General features: G+C 41.7%; 1 protein-coding gene across 2 annotated transcripts in view; it reads left to right on the top strand.

Moving 5' to 3' along the window:
* The window catches only part of ece2a (endothelin converting enzyme 2a), a 268,538-nt gene that overhangs the window by 19,576 nt on the left and 231,054 nt on the right, over positions 1–17,908 (top strand). Inside the window, exon 2 of one of the 2 annotated variants that reach the window (XM_078202016.1) lies at positions 4,520–4,568. The exons of the other annotated variant lie outside the window; for it this stretch is intronic. Within the exon in view, the coding sequence (XP_078058142.1) occupies positions 4,547–4,568 (22 nt within the window). The 5' untranslated portion in view covers positions 4,520–4,546. The remainder of the gene's footprint in view (positions 1–4,519; positions 4,569–17,908) is intronic. 2 annotated transcript variants of the gene reach the window in all.

The following is a 17,908-nucleotide window of genomic DNA, read 5'->3' as shown; positions in this document are numbered from 1 at the left end:
GATGAAGGTAGGGCAGTTGATGTCATATACATGGATTTTAGTAAGGCGTTTGATAAGATCCCCCATGGTCGGCTTATGATGAAAGTGAGGAGGTGTGGGATAGAGGGAAAGTTGGCCGATTGGATAGGTAACTGGCTGTCTGATCGAAGACAGAGGGTGGTGGTGGATGGAAAATTTTCGGATTGGAGGCAGGTTGCTAGCGGAGTGCCACAGGGATCAGTGCTTGGTCCTCTGCTCTTTGTGATTTTTATTAATGACTTAGAGGAGGGGGCTGAAGGGTGGATCAGTAAATTTGCTGATGACACCAAGATTGGTGGAGTAGTGGATGAGGTGGAGGGCTGTTGTAGGCTGCAAAGAGACATAGATAGGATGCAAAGCTGGGCTGAAAAATGGCAAATGGAGTTTAACCCTGATAAATGTGAGGTGATTCATTTTGGTAGGACTAATTTAAATGTGGATTACAGGGTCAAAGGTAGGGTTCTGAAGACTGTGGAGGAAGAGAGAGATCTTGGGGTCCATATCCACAGATCTCTAAAGGTTGCCACTCAAGTGGATAGAGCTGTGAAGAAGGCCTATAGTGTGTTAGCTTTTATTAACAGAGGGGTGGAGTTTAAGAGCCGTGGGGTTATGCTGCAACTGTACAGGACCTTGGTGAGACCACATTTGGAATATTGTGTGCAGTTCTGGTCACCTCACTATAAGAAGGATGTGGAAGCGCTGGAAAGAGTGCAGAGGAGATTTACCAGGATGCTGCCTGGTTTGGAGGGTAGGTCTTATGAGGAAAGGTTGAGGGAGCTAGGGCTGTTCTCTCTGGAGGGGAGGAGGCTGAGGGGAGACTTAATAGAGGTTTATAAAATGATGAAGGGGATAGATAGAGTGAACGTTCAAAGACTATTTCCTCGGGTGGATGGAGCTATTACAAGGGGGCATAACTATAGGGTTCATGGTGGGAGATGTAGGAAGGATATCAGAGGTAGGTTCTTTACGCAGAGAGTGGTTGGGGTGTGGAATGGACTGCCTGCAGTGATAGTGGAGTCAGACACTTTAGGAACATTTAAGCGGTTATTGGATAGGCACATGGAGCACACCAGGATGATAGAGAGTGGGATGGCTTGATCTTGGTTTCAGATAAAGCTCGGCACAACATCGTGGGCCGAAGGGCCTGTTCTGTGCTGTACTGTTCTATGTTCTATTATCTGAGGAAAACACAGGAGTTTCAGGTAGATGGTGAGACCAATGCAGTTTAGGTGTTAGATAAAGAGACCATTTAGGTGCTGCAAAGTAACGACAGTGGGAGTTTTTAAAGAAAGAAAGAGAGAGCTTACACTTTTATAGCACCTTTCAGGATGTCCCAAAGTGCCTTATAGCCATCAGGTACTTTTGAAGTGTAGTCACTGTTGTATTATTGGGGAAATGTCAGCTGCCAAGCAAGATTCCACTTCCAGTAATGAGATAAATGACAAAGTAATCTGTTTTAATTAAGTTGTTTGAAGAATAACTGGCCAGGACACTCGGAGAACTTCCCTGCTCTTCTTTGAACAGTGCAAAATGTCTTTTAGTTCATAAGTGAGTAGATGGGGGCTTAATTTAACGTCTCATTCAGTGTCAACCTAGACTATGCAATCCAGTTTCAGGACTGGTGTTTAATATATCACTTTCTGACCCAGGCAACAGTGGTGCCACTGTGCCATGACTGAAGCCTAACTTAGTAAATGTCCTACGGAATTTTATTGAAATAACTTTTATGAAGTAAATCATAACTTTAGAAAAATCTAATTAGATGCAAAACGTGTGCTGCTTTATATTCAGTATCTATTGCGTTATTCACCTGCCTTGTACTAGATGACACAATACTTTGGTGCCTCAGCACACTTAATTACTTAATGCTTTATTTTTTCTTTCACTTTACTATGAACACAACATATTCTCAACAGTCTTGATTCCAGATGTAGAAAATTCCTTGGTGTATGAAATTTTCAATTTTAAACTGTTTGGCCTAACTGCTACCTTTGTGTGAATACTGCACATGCTTCATTAGCTCCTATTCTGCCAAATTTGCCATTGGCCACAGTACAGAAATAGCTCTCTCAGGTGTGCTTCAGTTTTGTAGAGCACTATTTAGTGGTACTGCTGTAAAGTACCTGAATATGGTTGTTAATGATAGTCGTAGTAGAAGTTTCAATTGTGATATTATCGCACTGTGATAAATTGTGTATCAGACTGGCGTTTGATACCATTGGTTTATCTTACTTCATTTATCACAGCACTTCTTATATAAATTCAATTAATCAGCACAGCTGGAGGAAGTCTCAGAATGACACTACCGTCCTTTTCATTTTAAGTGCCTACTGAAATACAAATGCTGGCTTTCTATTGTATCTTCAGTAATTGAATTCCATTCCTTACTCAGTAACCTTATTTACTGTAGGAATATTGTGTGCTGCTTCAAAATATTTATGCTGTATCATTTACAGCAACTAATGGTGAAAAATGAATTGGAATATATTGGTGCCTGCAACTGTGTGGAGTTGAATGTTACCAAAGATACGTAGTTAGGTGGATTAGCCAAGGTTTAATGTGCGGAGTTGCATAGGGGGGTGGGCCCAGGCCTGGATAAGATGCTCTTTCGGAGAGTTGGTGCAGACTCGATGGGCTGAATGGCCGCCTTCTGCCCTGTAGGGATTCTGTGGTTACAAAAATCAGGTCTTTAGGATAAATATCACAATTGAACCGTCTATTTCTTTATTGTAAATAGATTAAAAGGCAAAATCCTGGACATCTGCATTTACTGAATCTAATTTTGGGTTAATAGTTGGGAGGGGATACCTGTAAATATAAATCAGTTTTTAAAATTTGCAACTTCCTTCTGTTGCTGATGAGTAATTTTTGCATCCATTGTGTAGGTTTCTTGTTCAGTCTACCTGACTGACACATGTACAGGGTTTCAGTTTGATTAAAAGGTAGTTTGTCAAAATACGTTGGAAAAATGACAAGTTAAAGTTATGATTAAGTTCATGTGGAATTTTGTGAGAATTGAATCTGAAGTTAATTAAAACCAACAATACATGAATGATTTCAGGAACCCAGGTCATGTACTGATGCTAAATACTTCATTGCATGTTTAGTTAGATTCATGGTTGTGACCTAGTTGTTGAACAGACTATTTCCATATGGTAACAGAAAGTAGATGCAACAAATATCGAACACTAATATTTTAAATTGCTAGCAACATCTAGCAACAATGGGCTACCCAAACATGGGCAAAATGTGCAGAATGATCACAAGCTGAACATTAACCTATTATCCATGTGCAGCACTATTTCTTTTCTCGAAAGATTTATGCATTTAATCAGAATTAGTATCTTTCCATGTCTAATATTAGTCAGGTAGGGATAAGTTTGCTGTTCATCGCTATTTTCATCATATTTTGATCAACTCATCCGTATACTTTAAGATGATGTACATGTTATTGGTTATCCTGACACATAGCATATAATTAACTTTGCTATAGTTTAAATAATGTTTACTAATTTTACCTTGCCACTTGATCTCCTCGTAAACATTAATGTGAATAGCTTAAAAACTGGGAGATGTTCGTGGCTTTGTACATATTGTGCATAGCACTACGTATTTTAGGACCAAGTTTAATTACTGAAGCACCCATAGCGAAGACAAATCCTGTGTTGTATTGAGAATATGTAATAAGCAGAGTTTTCTTCTTAACATACCATTTTTATGCTTGTTAGCAGTGTGGTTGAATATGCTGCCCTCTTTGGAGTAATATAGTTGATTTCTTATTGTCACATGTATTAGTATACAGTGAAACGTATTGCTTTTTGCACGCTATACTGACAAAGCATACCGTACATAGAGAAGGAAAGGAGATGGTGCAGAATGTAATGTTACAGTCATAGCTAGGGTGTAGAGAAAGATAAACTTAATATAAGGTAGGTCCACTCAAGTCTGATGGCAGCAGGGTAGAAGCTGTTCTTGAGTCGGTTGGTACGTGACCTAGACTTTTGTATCTTTTTCCCGATGGAAGAAGGTGGAAGAGAGTATGTTGGGGTGCGTGGGGTCCTTAATTATTCTGGCTGCTTTTCCGAGGCAGTGGGAAGTGTAGACAGAGTCAATGGATGGGAGGCTGGTTTGCGTGATGGACTGGAATGGGTTCATGCCATTTTCACACTTGTAATGTAGTAAAGCAAAAGGTCAGCTGAAATTCTTATCTTTAGAAGACATAAGGGGAACAGGACTAAGGTTGATTAACTCAGCATTTTTTTGTTTTCCTATTCCAATTTTGTAGTTATGTAATCTGTCTCAAGTGATCTTCCTGAAACTGCAGTTATGAACAGATAGTTTACTATTCGAGATGAGCTTGAACATCTCCCAGTTTTTAAGCTGTGTGAAACTCAATACAGCCAAATTACATAATGTTGTGAATTTTAACACACAAAATATTCTGAATACAATTTAATATCTTTATATATATTTCTTACCAATTTTCTCCCCTTTTCTCCAGGATCTCACTCAATTGGATGTTACTTGTATGCTTTCCTTGGCAACACATGGTGATTGAGTAGTTGTGATGTGGAGATGCCGGCGTTGGACTGGGGTAAACACAGTAAGAGTTTTAACAACACCAGGTTAAAGTCCAACAGGTTTATTTGGTAGCAAATGCCAAAGCTAATGGTATTTGCTACCAAATAAACCTGTTGGACTTTAACCTGGTGTTGTTAAAACTCTTACTGTGATTGAGTAGTTGACCATAGAGGACATAGGAACATAGGAATTAGGAGCAGAAGTAGGCAAATTCAGCCCTTCACGCCTGCTCTGCCATCCAATCAGATAATGGCTGATCTCTCCCTGGTCTCAAACCCATCTCCCCAACTGTTCCCTGTATCCCCTTATCCCTTTTTTATTAGAAATATATCTAACTCCTTCTTGAAACCATTCAATGATTCAGACTCCACCGTGTCATCATTATGTTATGTCCCGTTCTTTCATTATTCAACATTTACATGTGTGCCTTTCCTGCAAAGATTGCTGGATAAAGATTAGAAAGAAAGAATTGCATTGATATGGTGTGTTTCATAAGCTCAAGTATTTATTTCAAAGCATTTTAAAGCAAGTGATGTTTTTTTTTGTAGTGTAGTCACTGCTGCAAGGTAGGAAATAGAAACTTTGCTGGTTTTCCCCTTTCTAACTAAGGGATATTGCAGCTCAGAAGGAAGGGTCAGAGTTATCTTCCTGGATCTCTGAAGGTAGCTGATTGAAATGATCAGGTCACCATGGCTGGTCATTTCAGTGAGATGAAAGAAAGTGATACGATTGTAGTTCTGAAGCTCTTGAAGTTTTTAAAGAAGGTTTTTACTCCATCCTTAATGTTACAAAGCCAATGCTCGGAGTGAGCTGGGCAAACCTAAATCCATTCCTTGCTTGCTCCAAAAATCAAATTCAAATTTCAATTGAATCCAATTCATGGTCCCCACAAGAGAGGCAAACAAGATCCAAGCTGACAAGATAAGGCATTGCACCCCATATTGGGCTTAATCTGACGCTTGATCTTAGCCAAAAGGCCGAGAAAGCTCTACTGCTGGAATTGAGCATTGTGGTGAACCACTGTTACTACATGTATGTACCTGGACACACCCATGCTGCACCTGGCCCGAGACTCCTCCCTTTCCACCTGAGACCCCTCCCTTTCCACCCAGAGTGGGGTATAAAGGTGATGGTCCCTCCTCCTTGCCTCAGTTCAGACCAAGTCAGCTACAAGGGTGTGCTCCTGTTCTCAGTGAATAAAAGCCTATTAGTTTTCCCTCGCTCTCAGAAGTCTACGCGTGGTAATTGATAGTGCATCAAGCATATAATTGGTTGACACTTAATTGCAGTACTGAAGGAGTGCTGTGAAGTTGGAAATGCTTCTCTTCGAACAAGATGGCAAACTGAGACATTACCTTCCTGTCAGGTAGACATAAATGATCTTTTGACAGCATTTAAAGAGAGCAAGTGAATTCTTTCAGTGTCACTGTTTGCCCCTTTACCAATATCGTCAAAAGATATTAATTGGTTATTTATCATTATGCTATTTGTGGAATCTTGTGTGAAAATTGTCTACCACATTTGCTTACATCACTGCACTTCAAAAGAATTAATTGACTGTGAGTCACTTTGAAAATCCCGAGGATGTGAAAGGGGCATATAAATGTAAATTCTTTCCTTCTAATTAAAACTTCTTGTATATTTTGTCTCTCTAATGATCAGGTCTATTGGCAATCCAATCCTTTGAAGATTTTGGCACTTTTTTTTGCTTTTTTCAACTAAACTAAGCTGACTGTTTCTGATCCTTTACTCATTTGTTTATTATCTGCAGGTCCACAGTGCTTACAGTCAATTTTTTAAATACTTACAATCTACAAAATTCAAGCGTGATTTAAATGTATTCAGGAAGAACACTGATTCCAAATAGCATGTTTCATTTTTGAAACCCTGTTGTCTGTGGCATGTGGAAAACTATTCCTCCAATTAATAGGATACACAGTCTTTAAGCAATGTTACTGTTGTCTTTCCAGCTGCTGTGCTGATGGCACTCACTGCACTAGTGCACCCTCCCTGTGGATGCGTGGGTTTCTTGAAAGACGTGCTAGTTAGGTGTATTGGCCATGCTAAATTCTCCCTCAGTGTACCTGAACATGCGTGTGTGTGTGTCCCCCCCCCCCCCCCAATAGGCCGTGTCCCCTCTCTGGCTCCATCCTCTTGGCACTGCCCTATGCCCTGTGGGCAATGCCAAAGTGCTCCCTGGGCATTGCCACTTTGCCTCTTGGGCAGTGCCAGGGGGCAAAGCTGGCACTGCCCAGGAGGCACCCCACTTACCTCCCGGGGGGCCTCCATGGACCCCCTTCGTTCCAGCGGGGTCGGGCTACCAGCTCCCTGTTAGTGGGGAGCTGTTGCAAACCCCACTGGAGTGATACACCCCTGGCAAGGAAGAGGCTAGCAAGCCTGGAGACTTCAATCCTAGGCCCACTAATAGGATTTAAATTAGAATTTAAATATTTTAATCTTTTAATCAGCTCCGTGCCTATTTCCACTGGGAGAATTGTGCCCCCCTCCCCGTCCCTTGCCTAGTTCCTCAGGACCGTGTATGTTTCAATAAGATCACTTCTCATTCTCCTAAACGCCAGTGGATACAGGCCAAACTTGTCCAACTGTTTCTCATTGGACAACCCCTCTTCCCAGGAATTAGTCAAGTAAAGCTTCTGTGCACTGCTTTAATGCAATTATATCCTTCTTTAAATAAGGAAATCAAAACTATACACAGTATCCAGATGTTGTCTCACCAATGCCCAATGCAATGTAGCAAAACTTTTCTACTTTTATTTTCCATTCCCCTAAGCAACAACATCCTATTTGCCTCTCTAATCACTTCCTGTAGTTGCATACTAACTTGATGTCATTCACATACCCAGCCACAAAGATCCCTCTACAACAGTGTTCTGCAATCTCCAAATAAATAATATGCTGTCTTTCTATTCTTCCTGCTAAGTGGACAAGTTCACATTTTCCCAAATTATACTCCATCTGCCAATTTTTTTCCCATTCACTTAACCAATCTATATTCCTTTGCAGACTCCTTGTAACCTATATGGGACATTGGCATCACTGGCTGGCCAGCATTTAATGCCCATCCCTAGTTGCCCTTGGAGAGCAGTTGAGAGTCAACCACATTGCTGTGGGTCTGGAGACACCAGGAAAGGATGGCAGATTTCCTTCTCTAAAGGATATTAGTGAACGAGATGGGTTTTTCTGACAATTGACAATGGTTTCATGGTCATCAGTAGATTCTTAATTCCAGATGTTTTTTTAATTGAATTCAAATTCCACCATCTGCCGTGGTGGGATTCAAATCCAGGTCCCCAGAACATTAGCTGAGTTTCTGGATTAATAGTCTAGCGATAATACCACTAGGCCATCGCCTCCCCAGTCAAGTCATTGATTGTAGATAAATTGTAATAGTGGCACTTCACATTTTGCCACTTGAAAATTACCCATTTATCCCTACTCTGTTTCCCGTTAGCTAACCTATACTCTATCCATGCTAATATCTTAGCCCCTACACCATGAGCTCTTATTTTGTATAGTAACCTTTCATGTGGCACCTTGTCAAATGCCTTTTGGAAATCCAAGTACTCCACATATGCGGATTCCCCTTTATTGCTTCCTTATAGAACTCAATGAATCAGTTAAGATGATTTCCCTTTCACAAAACCATATTGATGCTGCCTGATTGCATTAAGATTTTCCAAGTGGCCTGCTATAACTTCCCAACCCCTCACATTTGCCCTTGGCTCGACCTGCCCTCCCACTCCCACCCCTCTCTTCTTTAAACGTATCTGATTTATAGCAGCTGGTGCCAGAAAAGAGGTTATGTGGCCTCCTTGCCTTTGATTCAGCAGCGTTAGACTGAAGGTCTCAGGAGCACGCTGTCTCACACACTTCTCATCCAGCCTGATCCTTCAGAAGGTCAAGTGAGACAGGATTGAAAAGATTACAGGGTATAGAAGTGGAATGGCAATCAGACTCTCTCACTGCTTAGAGTTGCAGACTGATTTGCTTCATGCCCAGTCAGCTCCTGAAGTCGTGCACCCTCCTCTTTTGTTTCTCAAAGCCTTGCTCTCTCTTGATGCTTTATGCCCTACTCAAGCTCCCGAAGTTTCACGCTGTGCTCTTGCTGCTTTATATCCTGTTGTCTGTTCCTGAAGTTTCCTGTTCTCCCTCTCACTGCTTTACTCCCCGCTCAGCTCCTGATGTCTCACAGGGAAGAACCATAAACACACCCTGCCCTCCCTGCACCTGCCAAGCCACTGCTCCTGGCTGGTCACCATTCATGCGATTGTAACAGACATCATAGTCTTGAAGGTCAAACCACAAAGGAAGCTTGATGTAACTATCCTAATAGACCTGACAAGAGACAGGATTGCAGCAGAAATTAGCTTTAAGAGCTTGCTGGCATTCCAGAAGGTAACACTGACATTGAAGATTCTTGGAGGAAGTTAAGGGATGTCACTCATAGCACATCATTTGCGGTCCTTGGATTTAAAGTTTTTTAACTTTTAAAGTAAATTTTATAGCTTTTAAAGATTTGTCAAATGGAATCACCCAAGATTTGTTCAAGAACAACCAAGATATAGCCAAACTACGACACAACGTGCTCACAAATCTTACATATTTGATTTTTTAAAAACCACCAGCAGGAAAAGTCAGATGCCATCAAGCAAATCACATGCTGCAGGCCAAACTGAGAGAGATGAAGAACTCATGGTGGGAGAACAAGTTTGCAGAGCTTCAGGAAGTTGCCCAGGAAAGTCTCTGATCTGTCTATGGCCCCAAAAGCCAATGGTACAACTTCTATCCTCGGCAGACGGCAGTCAGCTTCTAATGAACAGACATTATTGGGATTATCTCTCATTGGGCAGAGCAGCTATGAAGTGAATTCTTGCTTGCTGATGACTGTCCTCTTGCAGCACACGCACACAGCAGGACATACAGCTTCTTGTTGACTACTTTGCCCAAGCCTCAGATCTGCTCCAGCCTTACTACAAATCTGAAAAGACAAACATCTTGTATCAATTGGCTCCTGGCCACAAACTCCAAGAGCCCATTGTAACAATCAACAATGCTGTGTGCCTCCAACTCAGTTGAGAATTCTGTTATATTTGGAGCTCTCCCAACAACACCATGTTGGATGATAAAATTGCCCATTGCCAGGTAAATACACGGGCAGCACGGTGGCACAGTGGTTAGCACTGCTGCCTCACAGTGCCAGGGACCCTGATTCGATTCCTGGCTTGGATCACTGTCTGTACGGAATCTGCACGTTGTCCCCATGTCTGTGTCGGTTTCCTCCGGGTGCTCCGGTTTCCTTCCACAGTCCGAAAGACGTACTGGTTAGGTGCATTGGCCATGCTAAATTCTCCCTCAGTGTACCTGAACAGGTGCTGAAGTGTGGCGACTAGGGGATTTTCACGGTAACTTCATTGTAAGCCTACTTGTGATTAATAAATAAACTTTAACTGTAACTTTAAATGCAAACACAGCTTTTGGCAGGCTTGACCACAGGTTTTGGAGGGGTTTGTCTCAAAACAATGATCAAAGTCTATCAAGCAGTAGATGTCACATTACTTCTCTATGGCTGGGAGGCATGGATAGCCTAATGCTGTATATAAAGCAACTAGATGCATTCCACTTCTGTTGTACCAAAATTAAATACAAATATATTTTAAAAGTGAATCTCAAAGTAAAGTTGGACCCACTCTGGGGAAAAGAAAAACAACCCAGTACAGATACAAATAGAGAACAACAGGCAATAAGATTTCAGAACTAATGGATTAGATCTAAGCTTTGCAATCCTGCCACATCCAGTCATGAATGATGGTGGACAATTACACAACTAATTGGAGGAAAAGGGTCCAGAAGTATCCCCTCCCCAATGATGGGAGAACCCAGCACATCTGTGCAAAAGACAAGGCTGAAGCATTTGCACCAACCTTCAGCCAGAAGTGCCTAGTAGATGAATTATTTTGGTCTCCTCCTGAGGTCGTCTGCATCACAGATGCTAGTCTTCAGCCAATTTTATTCACTCCACATGATATTAAGAAAAGGCTGAAGGCATTGAATACTGCAGAGACTATGGACCTTGACAACATTCTGGCAATAGTATTGAAGACTTGGGCTCCAGAACCAGCTACACTATTAGTCAAGCTTTTCCAGTACAGTTACAACACCGGCATTTACCCAACAATGTCGAAAATTGCCCAGGCATGTCCTGTACACAAAAACCAGGACATATCCAACCCAGCCCATTACCGCTCTTGGTATACTTTTTAATCATTGGCAAACTGATGGAAGAGGTTGTCCAGCGCTATCAGGTAGAACTTACTCAGAAACAACCTGCTCACTGACGTTCAGTTTGGGTTTCACCAGGGTCACTCAGCTCCTGACCTCATTGCAGCCTTAGTTCAAGCATGGACAAAAGAACTGAACTCAAGAGATGAGGTGAGGTTGACTACCCTTAACATCAAGGCTGCATTTAACCAAGTGTGACATCAATGAGCCCTAGCAAAATGAGTCACTGGGAATCGGGGAAACTCTTCACTGGTAGCAGCCATACCTGACACAAAGGAAGATAGTTGTGCTTGTTTGAGGTCAATCACCTGAGTCTCAGGACATCACTGGGGAGTTCCTCAGGGTAGTGTTCTAGGCCCAGCCATCTTCAGCTGCTTCACTAGTTCAGAAGTGGGGATATTGGTGGATATTGCACACAGTTCTGCACCATTCACGATTCCTCAGACACTGAAGCAGTCCTTGTGCAGCAAGACATGATAGGGCCTGGGAGGGATTGTGGTCGGTGCAGATTCGATGGGCCAAATGGCCGCCTCCTGCACTGTAGGATTCTATGATTCTATACCTTTCAAAAATTATTTTTAAATTCAATGACTCAGCCTCCACTGCTTTCAGAGAAAAGACTTCCACATCCTAATGAATCTTTGAATTACTCCTTATCTCCATCTTAAAAGGCTATTTCTCCGAAGTTCTAGTCTCCCACAAGGAGAAACTTTCTCCTGGTATCCACCCTATTAAGTACCCTCAAGACCTTCTATGTTTCAATAAATCATATCTCATTCTTCTGAACCCGAACAATTCGGGGATTTTCACAGTGACTACATTACAGTGCGAATGTAAATCTACTTGTGACTAATAAGTAATCTTTAACAAAAACTTTTAGACCCAACCTGATCAACCTTTCTTGCAGCAGGGGGACTGGGGTAGGTCAGTGCTATAATTACCCAGAAGCTCGGAGTGGTTTTAATTATTCTAAGTTTTTCTGGGCAACTATTGCAATAAGACAGTTGGAACCATCTAAATTTTGTGATTTTAAATCACATGTTTGGATGTTCCCCAGTGCAGGATAATTGCCCAATGAAAATTTAAATTGCACAGGCAATGGCCGTGCAATCCTTTCCTGGAACTTCTGGGGGCTCTCCAGCGCATCTTTGGGGTATCCCCCAGACACACTGTCCTACTTAGAAGTCATGGGCCAAAAATATTTGGGGGATTTCAAATTTCTTCATTCTAAAAAAATTCCACTTGTATGTATTTGAAAGCGTTTTTAGCTTTACTTTAGCTTCTATCTTAATCCAAACATGTCATTGATTTCACCATCTGAAATTTTTAAATGGAAGTAAAGGCACTTGATGCTTTTACCTTTTGAGTTGTGTGAGATAATTTGATTACTTAGCCTGCTGATGTCACTGCTAGAGATCACACTTGGAGATCCCCTTGATTTAAACTGCCATCAGAAAGAGGAAGTCCATGTTCAAGAGCTCGCTAGATCTTTGTGGGCAACTTTCTTTAAACTCAGGAATGAGTGCTGTTGTTTTGCTGCTGAAAGCGAAATCAATATTTCCCCTGAAAATGCATCATTCCAGTGTAAACTGTGTCAAACTTCATAGCTCACATTACTTGTACTCATTATCAGCTTAGCTTTCCGTTGCTGCACTGTCTCCACTTCCTGAAAGCCCTTGCTGTCGTATGGTATCAGAATTGCAGAGTACCCCATACGTATCTGTACCAGTGCCTTGTATGGGCTCTAAGACCTCTTGGGATTTGTGCTACATCCTTCTTTACTGCACAGCCCAAGATATGGATATCTTTCCTGACTGCTGCTATACACTGATTTGAGTTTCAGTAAATTATCCCCAATACAGAATTGCTTGAACCATACCCCATCAAGAAATTTGGTGTGATTTTAGCTTGTTTCTGTTTCTGACTCCCAAATCATTTACTGTGAACAGCAATGATAAGTGAAATGCGTGTGCAATTAGGTCAGAAGAGCATTTGATAATCGGTGAATAATCTAATCCCAGACTTGTGGGATTTAAATTGACAAAGGGAGATAGAACTAATGGAAATATAATGAGAGAAAATAAATAACCATGCTCATCAATGTTATTAGCTAATAGGTTAATGTGTTCATATGACATTCTTCAATTTGTTACTTTAATAGAAGTGCGAAAAAATGGTCTTCATAATCGGCAAGAAAATTGACAATTTAAAAGTCAGTCGAATATGTTCTCAAGTCAGTCTTTCTCTACGTAAAGTATCCCCCTCGGACTTTTTAATACATAACAGCAGAAGTTTGAAACATTGAAATCCATGATTTGAGATGCATTTCTGATTTGAATAGCTGTTGGGAAACACAGGGAGCTGAGTCAGTGCTTTTATTTAAGATTTTCAGCATTTGCAATTTTCCCTCATAATTGTAGCTTTCCAGTGGCTGGTTTGATCAGATTGCCTGACCACCTTGTTTGCCATTGAATTTCATTTGGAAGATGGTTATCTAAGAGAAAGGAAAGAGTGAAATCAAGATAACCCCAATTACATAATATTAATATTCTCTGTTGAATGACCAGTACTTTTTAACTTTGATTTCAAACAGCAAGTGAATAAGAAAAGGAATCCCTCAGCAAGTTGACATCTGTTCTACACAGGTACAAAAGGCTGTAAAGAAGGCAAATGGTATGTTGGCCTTCATAGCAAGAGGATTTGAGCAGAGGAATAGGGATCTTTTACTGCAATTGTATAGGGCATTGCTGAGGCCACACCTGGAGTGTTGTGTGCAGTTTTGGTGTCCTTATTGAGGAAGGATGTCCTCGCTCTGGAGGGAGCACAGCAAAGGTTTATTAGGCTGATTCTGGGATGGCAAGTCCATCTTATGAGGAGAGACTAAGTTGGTTAGGATTATATTCATTGGAGTTTAGAAGAATGAGAGAGGATCTCATAAAAACTTATAAAATCCTAACTGGATTAGACAGTAGATTCAGAAAGAATGTTCCCAATGGTGGAGGCGTGCAGAACTAGGGGTTATAATTTGAGGATAAGGGGTAAACCTTTTAGGACTGAAGTGAGGAGAAATTGCTTCACCCAGAGAGTGGTGAATGTGTGGAATTCACTACCAGAGAAAGTAGTTGAGGCCAAAATGTGTGATTTCAAGAAGAAATTAGATATAGCTCTTGGGGCTAAAGGAATCAAGAGAAAGGAGGAAAGGTGGCATCTGGATATTGAATTTGATGATCAGCCATGATCATAATGAATGGCAGAGCAGGCTTAAAGGGCCAAATGGCCAACTCCTGCTTCAATTTTCTATGTTTCTGCCTAAAATTTGTGGTGGGAGAGTTAGTAAAAGTAGTCTGTTGTGTTTGCGTTTTCTCCTTGAATAAATACTTGTGTTGGATCACAGTGATTTGTTCTTTAAACTTCTGTGATGAACTATTTTGGGACCACTTGCCAGTAATTTCAGTTCATTGTCAACCTCTCTGATGCAATAAAACAATGATAAATCTTTTTTTAACCGTAAGCTTTTAAAAGCTGTGGTTCTTACTGTGCACATTTAATGGCAAAGTCTGCTGGAACTGGGCAGTTGAAAACTAAATATAACGATTACATTTTTCAACATTCACCCAATAGCTGATCAGAAATGCCCGTAAAAATATTCTCATTTCTTCTTTCATCACCGCCATGTCTCTCTTGCTTGTAACACAAATTGCAAGCTTTATTTTTTTGAGATGCTCCTTGGTGCCTTCTACTGATAAATGCTAGCAGATTATAGTCAAAATTGTTGTCAACATATTTGTTTGCCATGTTTCTGACTATGATTTTGATTTGATTTATTATTGTCACATATATACAATGAAAAGTATTGTTTCTTGCGCGCTATACAGACAAAACATACCGTTTATAGAGACGGAAATGAGAGAGTGGAGAATGTAGTGTTACAGTCACAGCTAGTGTGTAGAGAAAGATCAACTTAATGAAAGGTAAGTCCATTCAAAAGTCTGACAGCAGCAGGGAAGAAGCTGTTCTTGAGTCAGTTGGTACGTGACCTCAGACTTTTGTATCTTTTTCCCGGTGGAAGAGAGAATGCCCGGGGTGCGTAGGGTCCATAATTATGCTGGCTGCTTTGCCGAGGCAGCGGGAAGTGTAGACAGAGTCAATGGATGGGAGGCTGATTTGCGTGATGGATTGGGCTACATTCATGACTTTTTGTAGCTTCTTGCGGTCTTGGGCAGAGCAGGAGCCATACCAAGCTGTGATACAACCAGAAAGAATGCTTTCTGTGGTGCATCTGTAAAGATTGGTGAGAGTCGTAGCTGACATGCCAAATATCTTTAGTCTTCTGAGAAAGTAGAGGCATTAGTGGGCTTTCTTAACTATAGTGTCAGCATGGGGGACCAGGTTGTTGGTGATCTGGACACCTAATAACTTGAAGCTTCCAACCATTTCTACTTTGTCCCCATTGATGTAGACAGGGGCATGTTCTCCACTACGCTTCCTGAAGTTGATGACAATGGATGGATTTTGGAGTATGAATTTTGTCATAAGAATGGGATAACACGAGTACGCCATTCAGTCCCTTGAATCTGTTCCACTATTCTGTTTAACCATTACTCTACTTGATTGCTTTATCCCTATATTCTCCCCTATTACCTTACCTATCAAAATATTTCTCTCACATGTAGAACATTTTCTGTTGACCCAACATCCACAGTCATTTCGAAGAGAAAGCTCCACAATCCTTTGTGTGGGCACAGAATGTGTCCTGATTTTGCTTCTAACTAGTCTAGTTTTCATTTTATTCTGCATTCCGTCCACCAGATGAACTAGTTCTCTATAAACATACGATCAAATCTCTTTATCATTTTAAACACCTAGATACAAGATCATGCTTAGGCCGCGAGATTCTCGCGTCGGCCGATTCACGGGGTTCGCGTGAGCGTTTGTGCCCTGCTTGCATCTACCAGTGGCCGATTTCTGGCAGCAACTGCTCTGCGCCGGAAATCGGCGGGGAGGCGCAAAGACCATTTACATGGTCATTTTAATATAATTTAAACATGATTAGCGGTCCCAGGACTTAAGTTTCCGGGCCTGCTAGCATCTCTCACCTCGCCCAAGTATTTCACTCCAGCGAGGATTACAGTAGTTCCCCACTTTCAGAGAGCTAGGGGCCTGACCCTGCTAGAGTGAAGGGGGGCAATCGGCGGCCCCCAGAGAGTCAGGCAGCAGGGGGGTGCCCCTTGGGCAATGGCACCCTGGCAGTCCCAGCCTGGCCCCTTGGCACTGACAAAGGGCCAAAGTGCCAATACCCAGGGGGCACCTTGGCATTGCCCATCGGGCATGGGGCATTGCCATGGGGGGGGGTGGGGCCTAATGGGGGCAGGACTGAGGAGGCGTTCGAGATGGCCAGAAATCAGGAGGCCATCAGTTGTTGGGCCACAGCGTATGCGCCGATCTTGGCACTTACAGATTGGCGCATGCACAGTGACCTGCACAGTGCGCTGATTTCAGCCTCTCCAGCGGGGATGGGCCCCGCACCCTGAAATTTAATGATGTTCGTGCTGGTGGCCTCTGCAGTGCACAGAGTGTGAGAGATTCTTCTCTGAACTCCCATTGAAAAAAACAGTGTGAATTACTCCAGTTTTCACCCGAATTCGGCACTTAGAATTTTTTTGGGACAATTCTGCCCTTGGACTTTCTAATCTCCAGCAACTGCAAACCAAGTTTATACCTCCTCTCTCGTAACATAACACTTTAAACCCTGCTATATTCTGATTAATCTGCACTGTAACTCCTCCAATGCTGCTGCAATTCCAACCACTTAAAATGTGAATGAAACAGTGCCTAAGTCAGCCAAAAATGCAGTAACCATTACCATTTGAGTTAATGTCAGTTTCAAAGTTGCTGGTTATAGTCTTTAAATACTCTGTTTATTTGGGCAGAAACAGCTGTGTTTACTCATTAGTTCACACCTCATTAAGGTGCACTGAATGCAAAACAAAGATAAGTAAATAATGCATCATTAACATATGAACATATAAATTAGGAGCAGGAGCATGGCACTCAGCCCATTGAGTCTTTTCCACCATTCAACAGGATGATGGCTGGTCTGATTGTAACCTCAACTACACATTCCCACCTACCCTGATTATCTTTCACCCCCTTGCTTATGAAAAATATATCTACCTCTGCCTTAACAATGTTCAAAGACTCTGCTTCCATCGCCTTTTGAGGAAGAGAGTTCCAAAAACTCACGACCCTCCTGAGAGAAAAGAATTCTCCTCATTTCTGTCTTAAATGGGTGACCTCTTGTTTTTAAACAGTGACGCGGAACTAGATTCTCCCACAAGAGGAAACATTCTCTCCACATCCACCCTCTCAAGACTGCTCAGGATCTTATCTGTTTCAATCAAGTCACCTCTTCTGAATTCTAGCGGATACTGCCCCAGTCTGTCCAATCTTTCCTCATAAGACAACCCTCCCATTCAGGTTTTAGTCTAGTCTATTTACATCCTTCCTTAACTAAGTAGATCATTCGTGTACACAGTATTCCAGATGTGGTCTTATTGCATAAATGAAGCATAATCTCTCTACTTTTGTAATCAATTCCTCTCATAATAAACAATAACATTCTATTAGCTTTTCTGATTCTTTTACTGCACCTGCATACTAACCACCTGTGATTCGTGCACTAGGACACCCAGATCCCTCTGCATCTCAGAACTCTTCAGTCAGCATTTAGGTAATAAGTTTTTATTCTTCTTGCCAAAATAGACAATTTCACATTTTCCCTCATTTGTCTGATCTTTGACATCTCAGTTAACCAACTGATCTATATCCCTTTGTGCCCTCCTTGTGTAGAGATGCCGGCATTGGACCGGGGTGGGCACAGTAAGAAGTCTCATAACACCAGCTTAAAGTCCAACAGGTTTATTTGGAATCACTAGCTTTTGGAAAGCTTGTGATTCCAAATAAATCTGTTGGACTTTAACCTCGTGTTGTGAGACTTTTACTGTGCCTA

This window comes from Mustelus asterias, chromosome 3 (assembly GCF_964213995.1).
Source record: "Mustelus asterias chromosome 3, sMusAst1.hap1.1, whole genome shotgun sequence".
NCBI classification, from domain to species: Eukaryota; Metazoa; Chordata; class Chondrichthyes; order Carcharhiniformes; family Triakidae; genus Mustelus; species Mustelus asterias.
The sequence above is the reverse complement of the archived record's forward strand: the minus strand, read 5'-3'. Positions and strand labels throughout refer to the sequence as shown.